Source organism: Accipiter gentilis, chromosome 25 (genome assembly GCF_929443795.1).
Source record: "Accipiter gentilis chromosome 25, bAccGen1.1, whole genome shotgun sequence".
Taxonomy (NCBI): Eukaryota; Metazoa; Chordata; class Aves; order Accipitriformes; family Accipitridae; genus Astur; species Astur gentilis.
In genome coordinates, this window is record NC_064904.1 from 4,414,640 (window position 1) to 4,436,188 (window position 21,549).

The window sequence follows — 21,549 nt, forward strand, 5'->3', positions numbered from 1 at the left end:
ATCTCACACCATCTCTCTCTTATCCTGAAGAACTGTTACAACAGATAGAGCCCCAAAATCGATGGACACATTAGAGGGATAGCCCATAGGCTAAAGGAACACCATGTGTGTGTGTGTGCGAGGTCGGGGGGTGGAGTCCATATACTTATATATAAGACAAGGAAAGTTGTAGTGGTTGATTGGGAAAAAAATGTAAGATCTGGGCATGATGTAGATGGTATAGAATAAGGGGTGGATAATGTCCTGGGTTCAGCTGGGATAGAGTTAATTTTTACAGGAACCTGGGAGGTGGGGGCATAGCCGGGGCAGCTGACCTGAACTAGCCAAGGAGCTATTCCATACCATGGGACATCATGCTCAGTATATAAATGGGGAGTGGGCCGGGGTGGGGGTGGTCTCTGTTTTTGGTGGGGGAAGTGGCGGAGCGTCGGGTCCCGGGTGGTGAGCCGTTGCACTGTGCATCACTCTTTTTGTATACTTTTTCATTAGTGCCGTTGTTGTTGTTGTAATCTCTTTGTGTTTGTCCCAGTAAACTGCCTTTATCTCAACCCTTGAGGTTCCAGTTTCTTTTTTTCTTTTTTTTCTCTCCTCCGTCTCCTCCCCATCCCACCGGAGGCGGGCGGAGGAGTGAGCGAGCGGCTGCGTGGTCCTTTGGTACCGGCCGGGCTGAAACCACGACAAATACAGACCTCAGGAAAAGAATGGAGGTGAAGGTTACATTCCTAAAATCATTGTATTTGAGGCTTGGTGATGGGAAGAGGAAGTAGTCATGCTGCCTGATATAAGGCACTTATCTGAGCAGCTTAGTTAAAAAAAGCCATGTCCCTAGTTCCCTGGATGGGCAATGTAAAGCAAAAGACATTTCCAGAAGGTGATGAGCGTTGTTCTGAGTTGGGAGAGAAACTTCTCTTAGTTGATTCTGTGGGGAGCCTACAAGGAGCAAGTACCCTCCTAATAACTACCCTTCACATAGCTACATGCCAGTTAGTAGGTGGTGGGAACACCTTCCATTGCTAAAATGTTTGAACAACTTGTAAGCAACACAGAAACTTAATGGTTATTTGGGTACTTAGACACATACACACTTAAAAAAAATAATCTTTTCCAAATGGTCCTCAATAACCTGCAGTTTTATTCGTTTATTGACGGGGACGTAAGTTCATAACCCACTTAAGGAAAGAGTGAGACCAAATTGCAACTTTTGAAAATGTAACCCACTATATGTAGCTACAATAACAAGATTAATATTTTTCTTATCTGTAGGTTTGTTTATTTAAATTTATGGAAACATAAAAAGCTCTAGGCGCCTAAACATATATTAAGAAAGACAAATTAACATCAACAACACAAGCAATCCTAGTAATTTCCTCTATGTGCAAAGGGAAAGTAAACCTCTTGCTATGTACTAATCCCAACCTCAATATTGCCCTAGCCCTCAGCTGCCCTCTTCCTCCTCAAAAGCCTGAGAACAGAGATGGGGGCTTTACAATATGCCTAAAAGATCAGCAGTAAGCTTACTTCAGAATAAAGAAGAGGGAGTAGAAAACACTAAGAAAAACAAAGCACAAAAAAACCCCACCCTCCCTGAACAACTCTTAATATTTTTTTATATGAAGAGACGCTTTTTGATGCCCCCAAGGCTATGTTAATCTTTAGCAAACAAGGACTGTGTGTTCTTTCCTGTTACCCCTGCCCGCTTGCTCTTTTGTTTTTTTCTAGTGAGGGTAACACAAAAAATCAGAGGCACTTTGATCATTAAACATATTTATTGTTTAAACTTCCTAATTTGACATTATCTGTACTCTGCAACCAAACCAAAGATCTGGAAAGTTAAGACAAGCAGCCAGGTTACAGAACTGCATTTCTATAGCACTTAACAGTGAGCCAGTATTACTAACCCCAAGAATTGAAAGCCATTAACCAGATCACCCCAAATCAGGAAGTTGGTTCAAAACCCACAGCATTTCTCTTCTATGATTCATGTTTTCTGCCACAGCTGTTCCACAGCATGTATTTAAGTGAATGAGCTGGGAGACAATCTTGACAACATCCTCTTACTGTTGCTCCCATATATAATTTCCTAATATTTATAAAGGCTACAAAACCAGATATGCTGTCACACATGTGTCTTGTGAGCTCACAAATGCAAAGTTGAGCTTTTAGGTGCACCCTACACCCCTACCATTTTGGTCAGCTTATGAAACAATTCTCCATCTTCAAATGACTGGAAAGCTACAGGCCACTAAAATCAGGGTTTTGTAAGAAAAAAAGTGGCAAGAAATCTGAATTATAACCAGCACTACCAATTACAGGTATAGTTCTAAATAAATATGGGTATGTCTGAATCTAAAGGGAGGTTGAAGAGAGGAAAAATTGCATATATTTGAGGGAAAGGATGTTCTAGCATTTGTACACTGTAAGGTTAAAAGAAATACGGATGCAATCCTGTAAGAGAGTAAATTCCATAAAGTGAATGTTATTAAAGCAAAGAACATCTGTTTTCATTTCATTTCATTCCAAGTGCCCTTAAAAGTTACAGAACAGCTGATGCGATAACAAAAATGCAGCTAATTCATAAAAGAATAAAAAGAATAGAAGAGTCAGATTAAACCCACAGTGCAAAACAGTAACCCTTGTGAACAAATGGAACCAAACCAAAGTAAATGATCAAAACCTCACACCTTTCTACAGAGCCCAGCCAGTTACATTAATATTTAGTAAATAAAGTTCCCTACTGAGACTTGAATTCTAGAGGGAGTGTGAAAGAAAATACAACATTAAAGCAAAGAGCAGAACATCCTCCACATCCTGCCGATGGCTCAAAAGTGGAGGCCCTTTTCATGAACGCTCTGATCTTTACACTGAAAACAGTGACAAGTGTAAATATAATCTATATGCTGGTTAACAGGGTGAAAGCAGAATATAAGTATGTTTAAACTATACCCTCATCTTGATGATAACCTTTCCGCTGATAGTGATGCTCACAAAAGACCCTGTCCTCCCATACCAACTCCCCACACAACCCCGTAATATCTTGTCACAGTTTTTAGCCCGAAGAAGAGAAAATATCCAAAGATCCCCTAAATTCATTGGTGACACTGCCAGCGCTCCCACAGAGGAGGCAGGCACTTCAGTTCTGCAGCAGGCAGACACCGAGCGGCTGCTGCAGGCCCCAAACGAGGACTGGGGCTCCGGTGCAAGGACACAGTATAAAACAGACTTGACCCAAAGCAGGCGTTCGGTTCTGCTTGTGTTCAATCTGTGCTTTACCTTTGGGAATGTCAAAAGCAGACACTGGAATTTTCTCCTGCATTTCCCCAGGAATATTGCAGATTGGTAGAGCTCATTGTAGGTATAAACGTTATTTTTATCTGGAGGGACAGAGCTACCCGTAAGAAAAACAATTCTTACACACAAAAAAATTATGCTTTTATATTGTCTAGATGATGCAGGAGATGGAAGGAAGCATCAGGTCTAGGAAAAAAAACCCGTATCTTTAAATACAGGTCACAAAGAATATTTGCCACTCTTCCTCTGCTTCTACACTCCCACACAGGTCAGCTCACAGCAAGAAGTCCTAAGAGAAAGGTCACAGTGTCTCTTCTTTCTTGGCAGTTAAAACTCCTGAAGCTTAGATTTCATTCCTAGACATACAAATAAAACCCTCCCTTTCTTTAATTTGTATTTCCATTCTTTCATTACAGAGAACCTTTTCTGGTTACTCCCACTGCAAATAACTTTAAAACAAGGTTGGATGCCTTCATTTATTTTGAAAACACATATGGAAAAATGGTACAGGAAAACAAACTTTTGGAACGAGAGCTGCTGGCATTTTATACACAGAATGAATGTGTTTATATTGTTGGAACGTGGCAGCTCACGCTACAGGTGGAGAACAACTAGCACCAGTAGCACTCTGAAAGCATCTGGGGCAAGCAGTACTCACTATACTAGTCCAGACACGGTCTCAGTAGAAGATCCTTCCGTCAATGTTGTAAAACATTAGCTCTGTTTTTGTGCCTTTCCATACTTCAGGCTACTCTCCTGAGCTTTAAAGCTGCCGTCCTCTACAGCGTTCACATACCCTCTTCCACAGTACCAGGCCACATGTTAAAAGCAGCGTTTGCAGTACATGCAAGGCTGCACGGTGACCGATGAATTCTTCACGACGGCATATTTTAAAGAACCTCCCGTGACACCGGACAGGAGCAGGACCACTCCCCAAGCAGGCAAAGCAGGCAAGAGCTGCAAACTCTAACATTTCCACTTGTGGCACAACACAACCAGAGTGTTTTGGTCTTTCCAGGAAGACCCATCTCTTAATGGCTCAGTAGTAGTGCTTAAGGGAGGTAACTTGAACTGCCAGGATTAAGGCATACTTTCCCAGCATATTCAGAGGTTTTAATTTCATTTTTATGGATATTAACATTGCGGCATGCTGGTTATTGCGAGGTTTACTAAGTATCACGAGCTTCGTGTTTGGATGTGAACTGTAAGAACACCTGAGAAATATCTCACAGGGAAAGAACTCCGCTTTCTTCTAGGTTTCTACGGCACGGCAGGCAGTTCCACGCTTTTGAAGCAAAAGCTGCAGTTAGCAGACTGTTGAAAAGGTCTTCTCCGCTTAGCCATTACCGCACGTCTCTTCCGACGAGAAAAGCGCTGTTAATCTGAAATCGTATTCAGAAGCTGCTGCAACCTAAGCAGTAGTTGAAAGGCGACCACGGAGCGTCTGCCAGCGGGACGGGAGTCGCTTTTTCTCCAGTGAACGGCTCGCCGCCCTCCCGAGGACCAATTCGGATACCGCCTGGACCGCCTGCAGGCAGGCACAACCGCAACTCGGACGCCGTTCGCTCCGCTCGCCCAGCAAACGAGCCCCCAGAGCCCAGGCGCTGCCGAGGTCGGGCCGCTCCGAAGCCGAGCTCGGCCCCCCCCGCGGCCGGCGCCCACCCGCGGCACGGAGCCCTCTGGCGCTCGCCGCCGGCCTCACAGCCCGAGCGGCCGCACCGAGCTCCCCCGCGCCGCCCGGGCGGCTACGCGGGGCCAGACAGGCAGGGCCGGGGATGGGTGGGGTGGGGTGGGCGGCCCGGCCCGGCCCGGTCCCGCCGGCAGGCGAGGGAGCGGGGGCCGGCGCCGCGGCCCCGCAGGGCGGGAGGAGGCGAGCGCGCGGGCGGCTGCCAGCTGCGGGCTGCTCGCCGCCTCAGCCGGGCCGGGCCCCGCCCGCGGCGGAGTCACGTGACCCGCTGCCCGGCGCCGGGCGCCGTTGCCCCGCCCACGCCGCCGTCCGCGTTTGGCCCTTGCCGTACCCCGTAGTGACGCCGCCGCGCCTCTCGCCGGGCACCGACGGGGCCGTATTTCCGGTGCGGCGCCGAGGCGGGATGGTGAGACCGCGGCCGGCTCCCTGGGGCCCGGCCCGGCCGGGGGCGCCGCGCCCAGAGCGCGGCCGTACGGGGGAGGGGGTCGCGCCCGCGGCGCGGAGCGGAGGTCCAGGCCTCCTCGGGCATCCCGCCGCCGTCGGGCGGGCTTTTGCGGAGTCACCGCCGGCGCTGGGCCGCTAGGCCGCCTCCGGCGGAGCGGCGGCGGGGGGAGCGCGGCCGGCGGCGCTGAGGCCGGGCCGCGAGCCGGGGCTCGCCGCCGCGGGGGGGCTCGCCGCTGTGGGAGGGAGGTGGGTTTGTAGCCGCGGGCCTGCAGGGCCCCGCCGGCCGGGGCGCGGGCATCGCCCCGCAGAGGTCGGGCTTCCCGCGGGGAGCGGTGGCGGCCTCCGCGGGCAGCAGCTCTGGTTTGGTTTGTCCCGCTGCGGGGGCAAGGGCAGGTGACGTAGCTGGCAGGAGAGCGAAGGAGACCTTGCTGTGGTACGCGTTACTTGGTGCCGCTCGTTAATTTACGCGAGCAAGCAATGAGCTAAAACTACGACGTAGCAAGACAGCGCAACGCCGCACGAGTCAAAAACATACCAGCGAACGTGTCCTTCCCTGCCGCATAAGTCCGCGCCTGTCTTTATTCACTGGCTTTTGACGGTCCACTGGAATGTAGTAGTAATTCCTTTAGGAGAAACCCAGTTACGGCTTTTCTTTACATGGAACTCTCCATAGGCTTCAAGATTCATAGCAGTGTACTTATATCGGGCTGTTGTTTTGGTTGTTTTTTTTTTAATTGTTACTTAGGGTCAAAGTCAGAGTGGCGGACATGGTCCTGGTGGTGGCAAGAAGGATGACAAGGTAACTAAAACCAAAACAAGTGCTTATACTTATAGGATGAACTACAGGGGTGCTACTACAGAGGCTGGTTGCAACAGACTGTATTTTACAACTTTTTTTGCATTCTTGCATTCAGAACTGCGTAAAACTATGCTCTTGCTAAGTGTGATGAGATGTCTTATCTCTTCTGGATGCACGTTGGAGAAAGCAGCTTGCTGTTCAAAAATAGAAAAGGGGGGCTTGACTGTAAAGCAAAACAAATTATTTGACAGTAGTAATTACTTTTTTAAAATAATAAAACTATAAATCTGTCTGGGGCAGAAAAGACTAGTTGCCTTCAAGCTGTCACCTAAGTAACTGGTTTTGGTTTGAAAATGACATCATACTGTCATCTGCGTGAGGTCTGTACTTCACGTTGTAGACCATTAGCGGCCGTTCCAGTTTCCTTTGGAGATGGAAGTATAATGTCCATGGCAAGCTATGCCTAAGCTGGCAAACCAAATGCGCGTTACCTGTTGATTAAAGCGCAACAGAAATGTTCAGATTCAATATTTTCCTCATCCTTTCATGTATGAGTTTTGTTTACTCATACTTCAGGCTTTAGCCTTCCATGTTCTATATTCACTGAAAATTAAGAAGAGGGACCTAAAATAAGCAGGAGAAGAAATTTTTTAACCTTCTTAAAAAAATAAGAATAGTATTTCTTTTGGGCTTCTCGTTATATATCATAAAGGAGACGATTTTGTTATGTAGCCATTCAGCTTAAGTTGAGCTCTCTCTCAGTGTGCCTAACATCTTTGTATATTTTTTTCATTGTTGATATCCTGATTTATTTTTTTTTCATGAAATTCTTTTTATCAATAAGGATAAGAAGAAGAAATACGAACCTCCAGTTCCAACCAGAGTGGGGAAAAAGAAGAAGAAAACAAAGGGACCAGATGCTGCCAGCAAACTCCCCCTGGGTAAGTATTCTGCCTGCCATAGCAGTCCTGTGGACTGTCTGCTCTTTGAGAAGTGCAGAGCTGTCCTCTCCTCTAGATCTAGATGTATGTAGGTTGTAAATGATTAAGCAGAAGGCCAAATGCAATTTTATTTCTAATTAATGTAAAAACGCAAAATAAGGTTATTGTTATGCAAGATGCCACCCATGAATTTCCGGGTAAGAGAGAGAAACCGTAATGAGAAGTGCAGGGGAAATATTATCTCTAAAAATGTTTTTAACCTAGAATTACAGTGGGACAACTAAAATAGTGACTGCTGCTCATATAGAAGTTCTTGTCAAAAAATAAAGCAGAATTTCTGGTAATGAATTAGTGAATAGTTGGTACCATGTCAAACTTGGTCTAAAACAGTGTGATTCCACTTTGATTGCAGTGACTCCTCACACACAGTGCAGACTCAAATTGTTGAAATTGGAGAGAATTAAAGATTACCTCTTAATGGAGGAAGAATTTATCAGAAATCAAGAACAGATGAAACCTTTGGAAGAAAAACAGGAGGTGAGGTTTGAGTGAACTGTTACTTCTAATGTTACAATAAATGCTCTAATGTAAACTACTTCATACAAAAGCAATGGAAATAAAGTGCCATGAATGTGTAAGTCAATACAAACGTATTATGTGTATTACAGTTCTTCATTAAATCTCAATTACTGTCCAGAAGACAGAGGATTTTTTTCTAGTGGTTTAATGGTTTTAGTCCAAGCATGGGTTACTACGGACAAGGCAACAGTGCTTTTTTTTGTTTCTTAGTTGTCTGTGAAAGTGCAGCTCCCAGATATCTCCATCAATAGAGAAAGAAAGAATGTTCTAGCTATGCACATCCATATAGTGGTGTCCGTACATTTAGGACTAAAATAATAGTGGCTTTTGTTACTGGCCTATGCTTTTATGCCATTTGGGGCAGTGAAACAACAATAGCAGAGACTAGTTCTGTTATATTTGGTGTAAACTGTTGAACCAGTGTTGTACAAGAATGTTTTTGCCTGTGTTCTTGAGTTGTTTCTTGGATTGTTCCTGACAACAGGAAGAAAGATCAAAGGTGGATGATCTGAGGGGAACACCAATGTCTGTGGGTACCTTGGAGGAGATTATTGATGACAACCATGCTATTGTGTCCACATCAGTAGGATCAGAGCACTATGTCAGTATTCTGTCTTTTGTGGACAAGGATCTGCTAGAGCCAGGCTGCTCTGTTTTGCTAAATCATAAGGTGAGTTGTTTTTATAAAATGAAGCACAAGTTCTTGTACTCTTTTTAACTGGCCTTCCCACCCACCCACCCCCGAGAATCACAGAATCATAGGGTCTGGGAGCTAATGCTGTTATTTCACACACCTAAATAGATGAGCATTGGGTTTAGGCTTGAGTTTGTACTAATAATGCTGCTTGCTTTCTTTGACAACTCTTAATGCTTGATTTAGGTTCATGCTGTGATAGGAGTGCTGATGGATGACACGGATCCTTTAGTTACTGTGATGAAAGTGGAGAAAGCTCCTCAAGAAACATATGCTGACATTGGTGGCCTTGACAACCAGATTCAAGAAATCAAGGTATTCAGTTGTGCTAATTTACACTAAGTAAGCTAGCAATGTAGCTGCTGTGCTGGGAACTCAAAAGTGTAACAGCAGGATCAACTGCTGTTCATGTAGTGTTCTTATGTATCTTGCTATACTGCATTTCTTCATTTGATTTTGCTAGGCAGACTCATGGACCTAAATCTCTTAAGTGGGTACCGTACCCATTCACAGAGTGTTTGCATGGAAACCTTTCACAGTCACCGTGGAACCTGTAGAGCCCTGAGCTCATAAAATCTCTGCAATAACTTACTGTTTTGCAAGGTGTAAAGTTACTGATTGTTGCAAGATGAGAGTTAAATTGTAAAAAGTGTGGAGGTTGTTTTGAGTGTCTGATGCTGTGCAATCTAAGGATTTAGTGGGTGGTGGTGGGGGGGGGGTTTGGCTTGTTTTGTGTTTGCATGCATTTGTTGTTTGGTTGGGTTTTTTTGTGTTTGGGTGAGTTTTTTTCCTACCAGCAGAGTGCTGTCTGAACCCTGGTAATACTCAACCCTTTTGCTTTGGGTGGGCGTCCAAAATAGCAAGTGCTCTTAAAATATTGATCTGTAGTATCTGGTAACTCTTGGTGGAAGGCATCCTTTCATAAAGGATCCCCCCACCCCAAGATCCTCCATGAGTGCTTGGGAGTCAGGAACTCCAGGGTTCTAAATTCAGCATGATGCGTTTAGGTTGGAGGAGGGGGAGCACTCACTGCTCCTCTTCCACATGTCAAGTGGAAACAATAGGAAGACCTGTTCGGATAGAGTAGTTGTCTGCCTTAGAATTTGAGGCAACAGGGACGTGCACTTTTCAAGGTCTGTCTTGAAATCAGTTAAGAAGTTCTTGCCACACAAACCCAATACAAATGCTGTTCTCAAGATCCCTGCAGAACTTCTGTGGAGAGCGCTCACTCTTTACAAAAACTGCGGTTTGTTTTATTGTGCTGCAGGAGTCTGTGGAGCTTCCTCTCACCCATCCTGAATATTACGAAGAGATGGGTATAAAGCCACCCAAAGGAGTCATTCTGTATGGTCCACCTGGCACAGGTATCTTACAGTAACAACTGTGCTGAGCTGAAACAAGTAAAATAAGCTATGCTTGCTTAGTATTAAAGCATTGCCAAGTCTGTCACAAATGTCATATGACTGTTCTGTTAAGGCATAAAGCTTTAACAAAGCCTCCCTGCCTCCACAAACTAATTACGGTATTTCTTTCTGACTAAAACCAGGTAAAACTTTACTAGCCAAAGCAGTGGCAAACCAAACTTCAGCAACCTTCCTGAGAGTGGTTGGTTCAGAACTTATACAGAAATACTTGGGTGATGGTCCAAAGCTTGTGCGCGAACTGTTCCGTGTGGCTGAAGAGCATGCTCCGTCGATTGTCTTCATTGACGAAATTGATGCCATTGGTACAAAGAGGTACAGCATTCTAGCTCTAGCTCCCACTTCACCCACAAGGTTTACTAGAAACACTTCTTTTGCAGCCATATTGATACTCTGTTTCTTAGGTCTGCTAGCATTTTCATAATACTCTTTGATGTAAGCATTTTTAACAAGTAAGACTTCAAATAACTTCTTTGAAACTAAAATACATCACAACCTTTTCATATTAAATAAATGTGACCAGAGACTTAATCTCTGTTCTCTTGCTAGCTAGTAGCATCTCCATGGTAGAGTATCTTAGAAAGACACTGTGCATAAGATCATATGGTATCCTCTAAGTGCAAATCCAAATATAAAGTAGTGGGCTTTAGTGATTCAACAGTAAAGCAGTGTGCCTGATACAGAATATATCCATTTATCGTTTGGCTCTCCAGATAGGTGGCTAAATACTTATGTGTTCTTAGAATATTATATGGTAAGTTACAGGGTGTGATGTCATGGGGAAGCATTGCTTGTGCCACACTAAACCATTTTTCAGCCTGTATCCAAGTGGTATTACTTTGATAATTCCATAGGCTAGTTGGAACTGTCCAATACAAACAGTCTTTAAAGTAGTCAGATGTTTTTTAAATAAATAAAAAGGTGCTCATGCATAGTACTACACAGCTACTAGCCTGAAGCTCCAGTATAACACAGCTTCTGCCCCATATATTTCAGCATATGTAGAAAGGATTAGACTGATGGTGAAGTGCGTAACGTGGAATTCTTCATGAATGTTAGGTTGCTTCAGACTGTTCCTAAACATGGGGGAGCTGTTTTGGATGTAGGTTATCATCTAGTCTGCTATTAGCAAAATGAAATAGCTAAGCCACAAAACAGAGAAATACAGCCACTAGTACCTGTGTTTCAGGAAGAGCAGAGTTAAACTACAGAGGTGTAGTTCGAACTGCGTGCGTAAGGGGAAAAACTCTGAAATGGAAAAATGAGTGACAAGCTGTATTTTCTATGAAGTGGATGCATGTGCTTTTAAGAATTGGGTTTTCTTCCTTTTTATGTTAATTTGTTGATTTTGTTGGGGGAAAAAAGAGGTTTCCAAATACGTAACAAGCATGGAAAAAGGACAGATTTCCTTCACATGATTGCTGTTACTTTCCCCAACTACAAGAATAGTTCAATGTTTCTTCACTTACCTAGATGTCACAATATGATTCTGAAAACCTGTGTTTTGTTTTCTATGGGTGAACATTAAAATAATAATTTAAAAAAATCTTTTATGGGTGTTTAAAAAAACCCACAAACTAAATAGTGTGTGGTTTGTTTTTGTGTTTGTGGCAGTTATGTGAAGTATGTTCTTAAACTTGCATAGTGCTTTTTCTGACTATATTGTTTTCTTAAAGGTATGACTCAAATTCAGGTGGTGAGAGAGAGATCCAGCGTACAATGCTGGAGCTGCTGAACCAACTGGATGGGTTTGACTCCCGGGGGGATGTTAAAGTTATTATGGCTACAAACAGAATAGAAACACTGGACCCAGCTTTAATTAGGCCCGGTAAGAGACTTCCCACTGTGTATGCTTACATCACTTTTCTTGTGAAAGGACTTGTCATAACGTGTCCAACATGGGCTGGTAAAAGGAATGCAAGTTACTGGTTTGTCTCTATTCACTATCTCATCTATGTTTGTGTATCTGTTAAAACTGGAACACATTCACAAGTTTCCAAATGGGAGAAAAACTTATGGATGAGAAGAAATGTGTTAATTTCCTCTTACATATACATAAACAATTTGAATATTCTTCCTTTGTATTAAGATGGCACAGCTGGTTTAAGTAATTGTTAAGGCAAGCTGTAGTGCAGCAGCAGCATTTCATTAACGTCTTCAGCAGCTGAGGAAGGTAGGGCAGTACCACTTACGCTTCACAGATGAGAACTTAAGCTGAAACAATGAGAGCCTAGATTCTGATGCAAGGAAACCAGTCTGCTTCCTTACCGACGTGGCATACTGCTGTCATTTGGGGGATGAGTGAGGGAGAAGTAATATCTTATTTTTACATATGTACTCCATGTTGAGCCAAGAGCTTGAAGAGGCACAAGTAGTATGGCCTCTAAAGATGTACTGAAACATAATATGTCTGTGGGGTCTGTTAAATCAGAAGGTAGAAAGTAACACAGAGATCAAAGAAATAAGCTAAGCCTCCCATTAGTGTCCTCAAGTAAATCCTAAGTATTGAAGAGGTTGTAAAGATACTCCTTCTAAAGTAAGAGGTAAGGTAGAGAACAAAGATAATTTAAGGTGAAATTGTCAACTACTCTGAACAGTCATTAGACTGCAGGGACCCAAGGAGTTCAGGAAGGAAAAAAAAAACTCCACAGTATGAAGTTGCTGAGGTATGTGTTTTTTCAAAAAAGTGTGGTTTTGTCACCGTCTTAACCTTACCCCTCCAAATCAACACCAGTGCTGATAGAGTACAGAGGAGATAATGCTATACTAGCATTAAAAGACAAGCTAAGATAATCTAAAGTTTGTTGGATGGAAACTTCCTACACTTATCACGTATTTAAATGTAACCATTGCTGGAGCAACCAGGGCACTTCCAGCAGCTCCGTAAACTGATTTACCATTGTGCATGACAGTCTGGAATATCTCAAGTGGTGCGATCAACCCCTTTTAGAAAAGATACTGTAAAACTAAAGAAAAATAGGAGTGATCTGGAGATGGAAAATATCTTTACAAAGATTGCTCATTAAAGTTCGAACAGTGAGTACCAGGACATCCAAAGTCCCTACTGACATAAAGGAAAGACTTGGTGTAGGGACTTGTAACAGAACTATGTATGCAAAACCTTCTTTCTTCAGTTAGGTGGTTTTTTTGGTTTTGTTGTGGGGTGGTTTTTTTGTTTTGGTTTTGTTGTGGGGTGGTTTTTTTGTTTGTTGTTGTTTTGGTTTTGTTGGGTTTTTTTGTTTTGTTTTTTTTGGGGGGGTGTGGTTATATAGGGAGGAAGAGTTCTTCGAGTTGCCACAGTGATTTGTTTTGTGTGCGTGTGTACAGGCAGCAAAAAATTAAACTTTAGAGCTAAATGTCATCTCAGAGTAGAATAAAATTTATTACAAGAGCAAAAGTATTTGATGAGTACTTCCCTGTGCTGTGACACATTGTTTTTTGTTGTATTTATACGTGACTCAAGGAAGGTTTTTCATGTTTCTCAGGTGAGGTGTCCCTTACCCACAGTGACACAGACTTTTTCAGCAGCATGGTATGGAAGCTCCAGTAGCTTCCTGTTCATTGCAAATAGTCTGATCTCACTTTCTATTCTAAGACATGATTGAGTGTGGTGTGAAGAAAGAGTTACTTGTCAGTCTAACCTTGAAACCTTCTTCCTGCTCTGTTTCCAATAGCTGCATGCAAAAAAACCTGACTGAACTTTTCTTTTGCCTAGGACGTATCGATAGGAAAATAGAGTTCCCTCTACCTGATGAAAAGACCAAGAAACGAATCTTTCAGATTCACACAAGTAGGATGACATTGGCAGATGATGTGACTTTGGATGAACTGATTATGGCAAAAGATGATCTCAGTGGTGCAGATATTAAGGTTAGTGTACATCACCATTGTTTATACTTGAAAACACAACTTGAATCTCATTTTTGTTGTGTCCAAAACCATTGTCTGTTGAAACTGTTCTCTAATTACTTGTGATTACATCACTGACAGACAGTTGGATGGCTTTAAAATACCTTTGAGTGCCACATACTCAGCTTTACAAATGGGAAATTTACCCAAATTTTAATTATGAGGTAGCTTGTGTTAATAAGAGTATGTACCTGTAAAATTTGATATTCAGATAACAAGCAGTGACGTGGAAATTCAAAGCGGAATGTGGAATCTTGCACAAACATGCAAGATATCTTAAATGTTGACTTAAGATAGTGCAGGATAAGAAGCATTTTTAGAGACTGTTGCAAGCAGATAAAAATGCACCTGTAGATGAGGAAGCTTCAGACACACATTGTCTGCTTTTTCTGAAGGAGACAGCTGGAGTTACCACACTAATGAGCTTAACCAAACATGATGTTATATGACGACCCCAGTACAGAAGGATGCCACAGCCCACCCTTAACAGAGCTGGATGCATCTGTCCCTCCCAGGAGGGAAACAGTGTTGCTATGCCTTTCTGTCATGGAAGGGTTACTCTGGCTGCAGAAGGATGTACTCATCTAGCCTTACCCAGATTGCTTTACATGCTTCAGTGCTACTGAACAGTATTAATGTAAATTTTGTTAACACTCTTCACTTTTACTACGGAGTGAGTCAGTGGGAGTGGTGGGAAGGTGGTGCTATCTTCTGAGGTGTGGCTTGAAGGGTTTGCACAGACAGTAACTTACTCTTGCTTTCTTTGTTGCAGGCAATTTGTACAGAAGCTGGATTGATGGCTTTGAGGGAACGGCGAATGAAAGTAACAAATGAAGACTTCAAAAAGTCTAAAGAGAATGTTCTCTATAAGAAGCAGGAGGGAACCCCTGAGGGACTGTATCTTTAAAAGTCATCTGTCTCTTTGGGGACTATCAGGAACTCCTTCTGTGTTGATGACAGTCCTGTGTAAAACCACACAAGGCTAGCTCATTTTCATTCTTGAAGAGGTTAAATGCTGGTGGGTTGTGGTTTTTCAGTCAGTGTAACACTTATTTCCCAATAAAACATTTATTTGAATTGAACTGTGTTGGTGGCAAAGACCTGCTATCTGCAAGGAACTGGCTGTTGCTTCAGTCAGACTTTCTTTCAAGAAAAAGTGCTAGTGATGTAAGAGTGCTGGTCTCAGTGATCCAAACCATGCTGCTGCCATCCCACACTGGTGCAGGCAGGAGTGCATAAGCAGGTTCCCTACCTGTCAGTCCTCACTAGGCATAGCAGTCTGTACAATTGCTGCTGTTCTTAAAGTAATTACTTTTCTGTATCTCTTTTTAGGGGCTAAGTAACTAGGACAAAGCAACTTTTGTGCAACCTTAGTGTCCTAAGTCATATATACATAAAAATTAATGAAAAACATGTAATCTTAAGTAACATTCAGATACACTTTAGAAGTATCTATCTCTGTCTAGTGCTTGGGCTTACATGAAAGCAAGGTGGACACTCAGTTTAAAGATCTAAACGTGTTTGGGTAAGGTACTTGTAAGAGTGAAGAGTTTATAAATTTGTTTTTCCTGAGAGGTATACAGTTCATTATATAAATATGCTTTCTTTACTCTGAGTTAGAGAATGTCTTTAAAAGGAACCAACACAGCAGGGCATTCTACAGCCCTGTGCGTGCTATTAGGGCACAGGCACTGACCAGCCTGGGTGCCAGAGGGGCACAGTTTGTCATGCTGCAGCTGTGCAGGGAGAAATTCAAACTGCAAGTCACATGCTTGGTGTACTGCAGAGTAATCTTAAAATGAATTCTTCCCCTCTCAACAAATCTATTGCCTGCAGCACCATCCCCATAGGACTTAGCAAAATAGAAATCTTAAGTTCTAGCACTGCATATACTGCTTATTAAGTCTTCTGTGTAGTGTACTCTTGTGAAGTGCTTGTTAAGTTCTCAGTAATTAATTTCCATCTGTTGTACGTATGATTTTTAAGGTTTATATAAAGTTCCATATACAGAACACAGCTAAGCAATGTGTAGCCTTTGTTCTAGAAACTTTCTGTGGGAGCAAAGGCTGGCCAGTAACAAGACATTTGAGAGTTACACACAGAGCAATCCCTTTGATAACTGCCGGTGCTGTAACAATGGTAGCAGCAAGGCCAAGAGATTTTGTTTTTCTATGTAAAAAGTATGTGGTTCATTGTTAAAAACAAACCCTACAGCTGAATGGAGTCTTTTATTTAATCTAGGAACCCTGAAATAGATTTGTTTTTCATCTGGAGATAGAAAAACAACAAGCAACATTTTATTACCCATTCTTACAAACCTTATGAGATCTGTCTCCTTGAAAAGGTCACAAAAAGCCACTGATTTTTAAAGTGATTTTTTTAGCACTTTCTAATCATGGCAGTTGATCTCATCATCGCTTGAAGGGCTGAAGAGCTTTATGACCTGTGTGGCAAGCAAGGCTTTTTTTATTTGGGACATGGCTATTAATGCTGCCTAGAAGCAACAACCACAAAGAGGTCAGTTCAACCAACTGAAGGAAAGCTGCAATGTACTGAGCTAAACCAAGAACCACGTTCTGGTACACTGTCTGCCACAACAGTAACTGAAAAAGGAAACATTTGAAAATTAAATTCTTGCCTTTTGCAGCAGAACTTAACTTTTGCCACTTTCTGCAACATTCCTGAACTTCAGTCACAAAGATAAAAGGCAAAAGTAATAACTTTTAAGATCAGGAGAAAGTGAACAGTGAGTATATTCCCTGAAAGGACAGAAAAAGCTACTGGGGTCTGAATTAAAGGCAGGACTTACTCCAGGAGCTCTAGTAAGTGAGCAGCCTCTGACCACCCCAAGTGAAGGAAGTAGCACAAGTGCTGCACTGGGAGAAGCTGTGCAAGGGAAAAGGCCCAGGGGAGGGGATGCATGGAAAAGAAAAGTGAGTGGAACGAGAGTCATCAGTGCCGTCACTGGAGGTTTTCAAGATACAATTAGGGTGCTAGATAATCTCACCTAGGCTCGCTGTCCCACAAAAGGTTGGACCAGATGATCTTTTGAGGTCCCTCCCAACCTGGGCTGCTCTGTAATTCTATGACACTGAAGAGAAACACGAGCAGGAACACAGCCTTGCTCCCTGCCTCTCCATGTCCCTTCCAGGTCTTCAGAGGAAATGGCATTCTGCTTTGATGGGAAAGCAAAAACACACACACACACACACACTCTATTTGTGATGTTACTGTTCAGTGCACAGAGTAACTCCTACCTCCAATTCAGGAGTTCTATAATTTCTGAAAGAAGCATGGATTTTTTTTAAAAAAATATTTTTTCAAAATCAACTACTTTTATAGCAACAGCAGCATCGCTTGCAACCACAGCAATATTATAAGGCTCTTTAGAAGTGCTGTAATGCCATTTAAAATCCTGCATGTTTCCTGTAATATTGAAAATAATTTTAGAAAGGAATAAATGAAGTGCAGCCTAAACGAAAGTGTATTATATCTTGTGTTGTGGCGCTACAGGCAAAACCAAGCCATAGACTGTATGACTTTTCTCCAGCCCTGGTTTTCCGTGTCATCAGATCTCACCAGCTGGATGATCCCAATTGTTTTAGTGCTGTTAGCGACAGTTAGTTTTCCCCTGAAAAAACTCTGAAAGAGTTTCAGGTATTCAGTGGCTACAGGTACCCTCTCTTCAGATGAAGATCCGGTTTCTGAGTACTTGGGTCTCAAGAGCAGGGATGCTAAAGAGTCTTTTACATATTTCAGCATATTCTGTCTTATAAAATAAATATATAACATAACTGTACCTTTAAATTGTTACCATATTTCATATTACTTCTCTAGGAGCTTGCCTGAAGACTCTTGGAATAGAAGCTACTAATTGAACAATCATGTTTTGACTACTCTGCCTTCTTTGGTGAGGATTAAATACAGACCAGACCTCTACTTCTCTTATGGTGATTGCCTGTATTTGGGTCAAAAGCGAGTAATCAATTACAGGAACTTGTTTAAAAGTGAGCTGCTTAGAGATGCCTTATGGATACATTTTCATTTTTAATACACTCACAGTTCTATTGAATTAAGAAATAAAAAGTAACTCAAGTTCCTTTTGAATTTTAAAATATTCAGGTGTATTTTTCATAAATATTCATGTTAAAATGGTCATCTGTCAAAACATACAAATATAAAGACCAAAATAGATGCCCGCTCAAGCAAAGATTTAGCTTTTACTAACAGTATATATACAGATGTAACGGCTGTTTGACTTGGTAGTTATATATACACATGCACACATACCAAGCTGAAGGAAACTACTGAAGTCTGCCAACTGGAGGACAGTGGAGCATCCATCTGGCAGATGTTCATTTCCTGTGCTGCTCACCAAACCATAGTTGGCATGTACTGAATCTCCACTGAACTCTAGGGAATGTAATTTCAAACAATAGAATACGAAATGTGGGCAGCATTCAACAGGAGGCTATTTATAAGAGGGTATCCTTCTGTGGGAGCCAGCAATAATTCAGAGAAATGGATGCATTTTTGTGGGCAAAATGCAGTACTTGATTCCAGAATACTTGCAGCTAATAGAACTCCATTTTGATAGTAATTTATATAAAAGCTTAAAAAAACAAACAAACAAAACAAAACAAAAAAAAACACCAAAAAAATGACCCAAGTCCCAACAGACTTCCTGTTTGAAGAGAGACAGGTCTAACTGTTAGTTTTGGAACTAGCTTCTGTACTTTCTCCACTCATCTACAGTCTTCTTTTAAACCTCTAATAGCAGATCCAGTTCTTCCATAGGTACCCGCACTCTCAGTTCTTTTTCAGTCATTAGATCAAGTGTCTCTTGCAGATCATCAGGGAAGTACTCTACTGCATCCATATAGAGTACCTAGAAAGACAATGAAACATCTTCCTGTGCCATCTTTCTATCACAGCAAGAAACAAAGTAGTACATAGATATACAAACAACTCTGTAGCAAGAACATAAGATATCATGTACTTATTTAAAATAATACAAGCAGAATTAGTACTTCTGCAGCGACAGCAATGTAGATGTTTAATCAAGTCTTTTCCAACTCTTACTAAATAATTTTATTCAAGAAGATAAAATATAGGTCAAGATGGCACTGGAGCATTTGCAGTATATATAGATGTTACTAAGGAGTTGCAGGTAATCCTGAATAATTTATTATACTATTAACTAAACACATTTTTATTTGCCTGTGTATTTCTGCTACTACCATGCTCATGACAGACCACAGTCTGAAAGGCATTATCACTTTTAGATCACACAGAGAGGAATTTATTATCTCCTTGCCTCATGCAATGCAACACCTTTCTGTTCTGAAACACAAACAGCACTGACCACTGCGTTTGTTTCTACTTCAGATGCATCTCTTATCTGTAGAAAATCTTACAGTGCTTCTCCTTCAGAAATCTCTCCTTTCATTTGCATATAACTCATTATAACGACTACTAAAGTCTAACTTTTTTTTTTTTTTTTTTTCAAATACAGAACTTAAAAAATTAGAGGTTTATATTTTTTTTGTGCTTACCTTTGCCCAAGGACAGTTTTGAAGGGCTTTATAAAACAATCCTTTACTTTTTTCTTTTTTTCCTAGTGAAGCCTGTGTGAGAAATAAATGCTCATAGTTAATTCAGTAATAGCTGAAATAATAAACCAATCATCTCTGAGACAAAGAAATTACTGCTGAAAAGCTCAGTGTTATTCTGCTGAGGATTCCTTATTGTTATATATTGTGGTAGCTGTGCAATTGGACAGGTTACACTGGTGACACTGGTTACACTTTTCAATGTAATTGAAGAGATGTCTTTAAGGAGTTTCAGGGCTTTATTTGTAAGGCAAGTAATAGAACAAAGACTAGCAGAAAGAGCCTCCGCTGAGTATTTCGGTTAAACTCAGTGCCTTTGCCTATATTTGACAATGACACTGCAATGGGCAAGAGTGCAAATCATGAACCAAAACTTACGCCTGATATGCTATATGTGTGCTACACAAGAGCATCTTTGGTACAGTGAAGGTGATAATACATTATTTTTGTGCACTGAAGAGATCGCACGCATACATTTTCTTACTCGGCAGAAACTTGTTAAGGCTGAATCCCTTTACATACAAAAACGGCTATGTCAAAGTAGCATCTATCTGGAAGGAGTTAAAAATTCTTCCTCAAAGTACTCGTTCACCTATGTGATACAAGTACAGGCCACACAACTATCATGAAGTTTAAAAAGAGAAGGGTAGCAGAGGTCAGAGTGCTGAACAGTCTCCTTAGCTTCAGTCATCCCAGTTACAGGTAGAAGTAATTACGATTTCTTGTGAAGAAATCTCTTTAATTGGGGTACTTTAAAAACACTTAACAAACAGGGGATACTATGGCAAATCCAAAAAAAACAGTAATTCCAAAATACTGAAAATACACCTTAAATGTTTTGAGATGTCTGGAGAAGAAGAGATCTTCATTCATGAGTTTACATTTTCTCTTGTTCTGACTACACCAGTACTGCTGCTAAAAACCAGCAGATTCCCTTGTCAATTCTTAAAATCTAGAAATTCTTTTTCATGTTATTGATACATTAGTTGTAGAAACCTGTGCTCTTCTGGTGTCACGATCTCCCTCTAGTGAACAGCAATGCATCTCACTTACTGGAAACCCTGCTGTCAGAGCTATGTACTAAGATGCAGACCCATCTTCTGCAGCTCTGCAAAGAGCTTTCGGTAGCATTCTGCCTCTAAGTTCTTCACAGAATCACAGAGGTTGGGAGGGACCTCTGGAGACCATCTGCTCCAACCCCTCTGCTCAAAGCAGGGTCAGCAAAAGCAGGCTGCCCAGAACCATGTCCAGTTGGGTTTTGACTACCTCCACATATGGAGACGCCATAACAACTGGACAACCTGTTCTGGTGTTTCATCACGCTCAGTAAAAAAAAAAGCTTTTTCTTATGTTTAAGTGGAATTTTCTATATTTCAATTTGTGGCCATTGCCTCTTGTCCTGTCACTAGGCAGCACTGCAAAGAGTCTGGCTCTGTCTTCACACCCTCATATGAGGTATTTATATAGATTGACAGTATCTTCCAGGAGCCTTCACTTCTCCAGGCTGAACAATCAATCGCAAGTCTCCCAGCCTCTCCCTGTACAACACATGCTCCAACCCCTTATTCATCTTCATGGTTCTTGGCTATTCAAAGAGACCTGGACAGGCCAACAGCAGAATATGGTGCATCAGCCACTCCTGTTGATTTTGTATCATCTGCAAACTTGCTGACAGTACACTCTCATCATCCAGGTCATTAATGAAGATGCTGGTCCCAGTATCAATCCCTGGGGTACAGCACCAGTGGCTGGCCTGCAACAGGAGTTCACACTGATGATTACAACCCTTTGAGCCTGGCAGTTCAGCCAGATCTCAGTCCACCTCACTGTTCACTGTCCATGTTTCACCAGCTTGCCTATGAGGATGTTAAGGGAGGCAGTGGAAAAAAGAGGCTTGCTTAAGTTGAGATAAACAACATCCACTGCTGTCCCTTTATCCACTGAGCTAGTCATCTCATCATAGAACGTTATCAGATTGGTCAAGCATGACTTTGCAAAAAATAAATAGGAATTTAAGATAAATAGTCTGTTTTAAAATCTATATAAAAGTTTTGGTTTTAAACAGCGAGAAGCTTTTGCCCAAAATACTGAAGGCTCAACATCTAGACAAGAGAAAACAGAGAGATTCACGGAACTTAGGGTAACACTGGACAATCACAACTTCTTTTTCTATGA

General features: G+C 42.0%; 2 protein-coding genes across 6 annotated transcripts in view; one reads left to right on the forward strand and one right to left on the reverse strand.

Moving 5' to 3' along the window:
* The first annotated feature begins 5,271 nt into the window (after positions 1 to 5,271).
* PSMC1 (proteasome 26S subunit, ATPase 1) lies at positions 5,272 to 14,844 on the forward strand. 2 transcript variants are annotated; one of them, XM_049828891.1, is made up of 11 exons: positions 5,272 to 5,381; positions 6,165 to 6,218; positions 7,063 to 7,159; positions 7,572 to 7,696; positions 8,223 to 8,408; positions 8,619 to 8,747; positions 9,700 to 9,796; positions 9,979 to 10,168; positions 11,530 to 11,681; positions 13,569 to 13,723; positions 14,535 to 14,844. In XM_049828891.1, exons 1-11 carry the CDS (start codon positions 5,379 to 5,381, stop codon positions 14,667 to 14,669), a joined length of 1,323 nt encoding a protein of 440 aa, XP_049684848.1. In that variant the 5' UTR covers positions 5,272 to 5,378; the 3' UTR covers positions 14,670 to 14,844. The 2 variants fall into 2 exon arrangements, with proteins under 2 accessions (XP_049684848.1, XP_049684849.1); XM_049828892.1 differs by having other exon boundaries at positions 5,342 to 5,360.
* A 3,502-nt stretch (positions 14,845 to 18,346) lies between these two features.
* NRDE2 (NRDE-2, necessary for RNA interference, domain containing) overlaps positions 18,347 to 21,549 on the reverse strand; it is a 33,979-nt gene continuing 30,776 nt past the window's right edge. For 2 of the 4 annotated variants that reach the window (XM_049828887.1, XM_049828886.1), the window contains exons 13-14: positions 19,318 to 19,389; positions 18,347 to 18,650 (exon numbers count right to left, since the gene is read on the reverse strand). In XM_049828887.1, the coding sequence (XP_049684844.1) occupies positions 18,525 to 18,650; positions 19,318 to 19,389 (198 nt within the window). In that variant the 3' untranslated portion in view covers positions 18,347 to 18,524. The other 2 variants (XR_007509621.1, XM_049828888.1) reach the window with 2 other exon arrangements.

Excerpts from the sequence above, each read along its gene's own strand:
- PSMC1 (XM_049828891.1), top strand. Across the intron at positions 6,219-7,062 it reads GTGGCAAGAAGGATGACAAG|GATAAGAAGAAGAAATACGA; the intron begins GTAACTAAAACC and ends TTTATCAATAAG. Across the intron at positions 7,160-7,571 it reads TGCCAGCAAACTCCCCCTGG|TGACTCCTCACACACAGTGC; the intron begins GTAAGTATTCTG and ends CTTTGATTGCAG.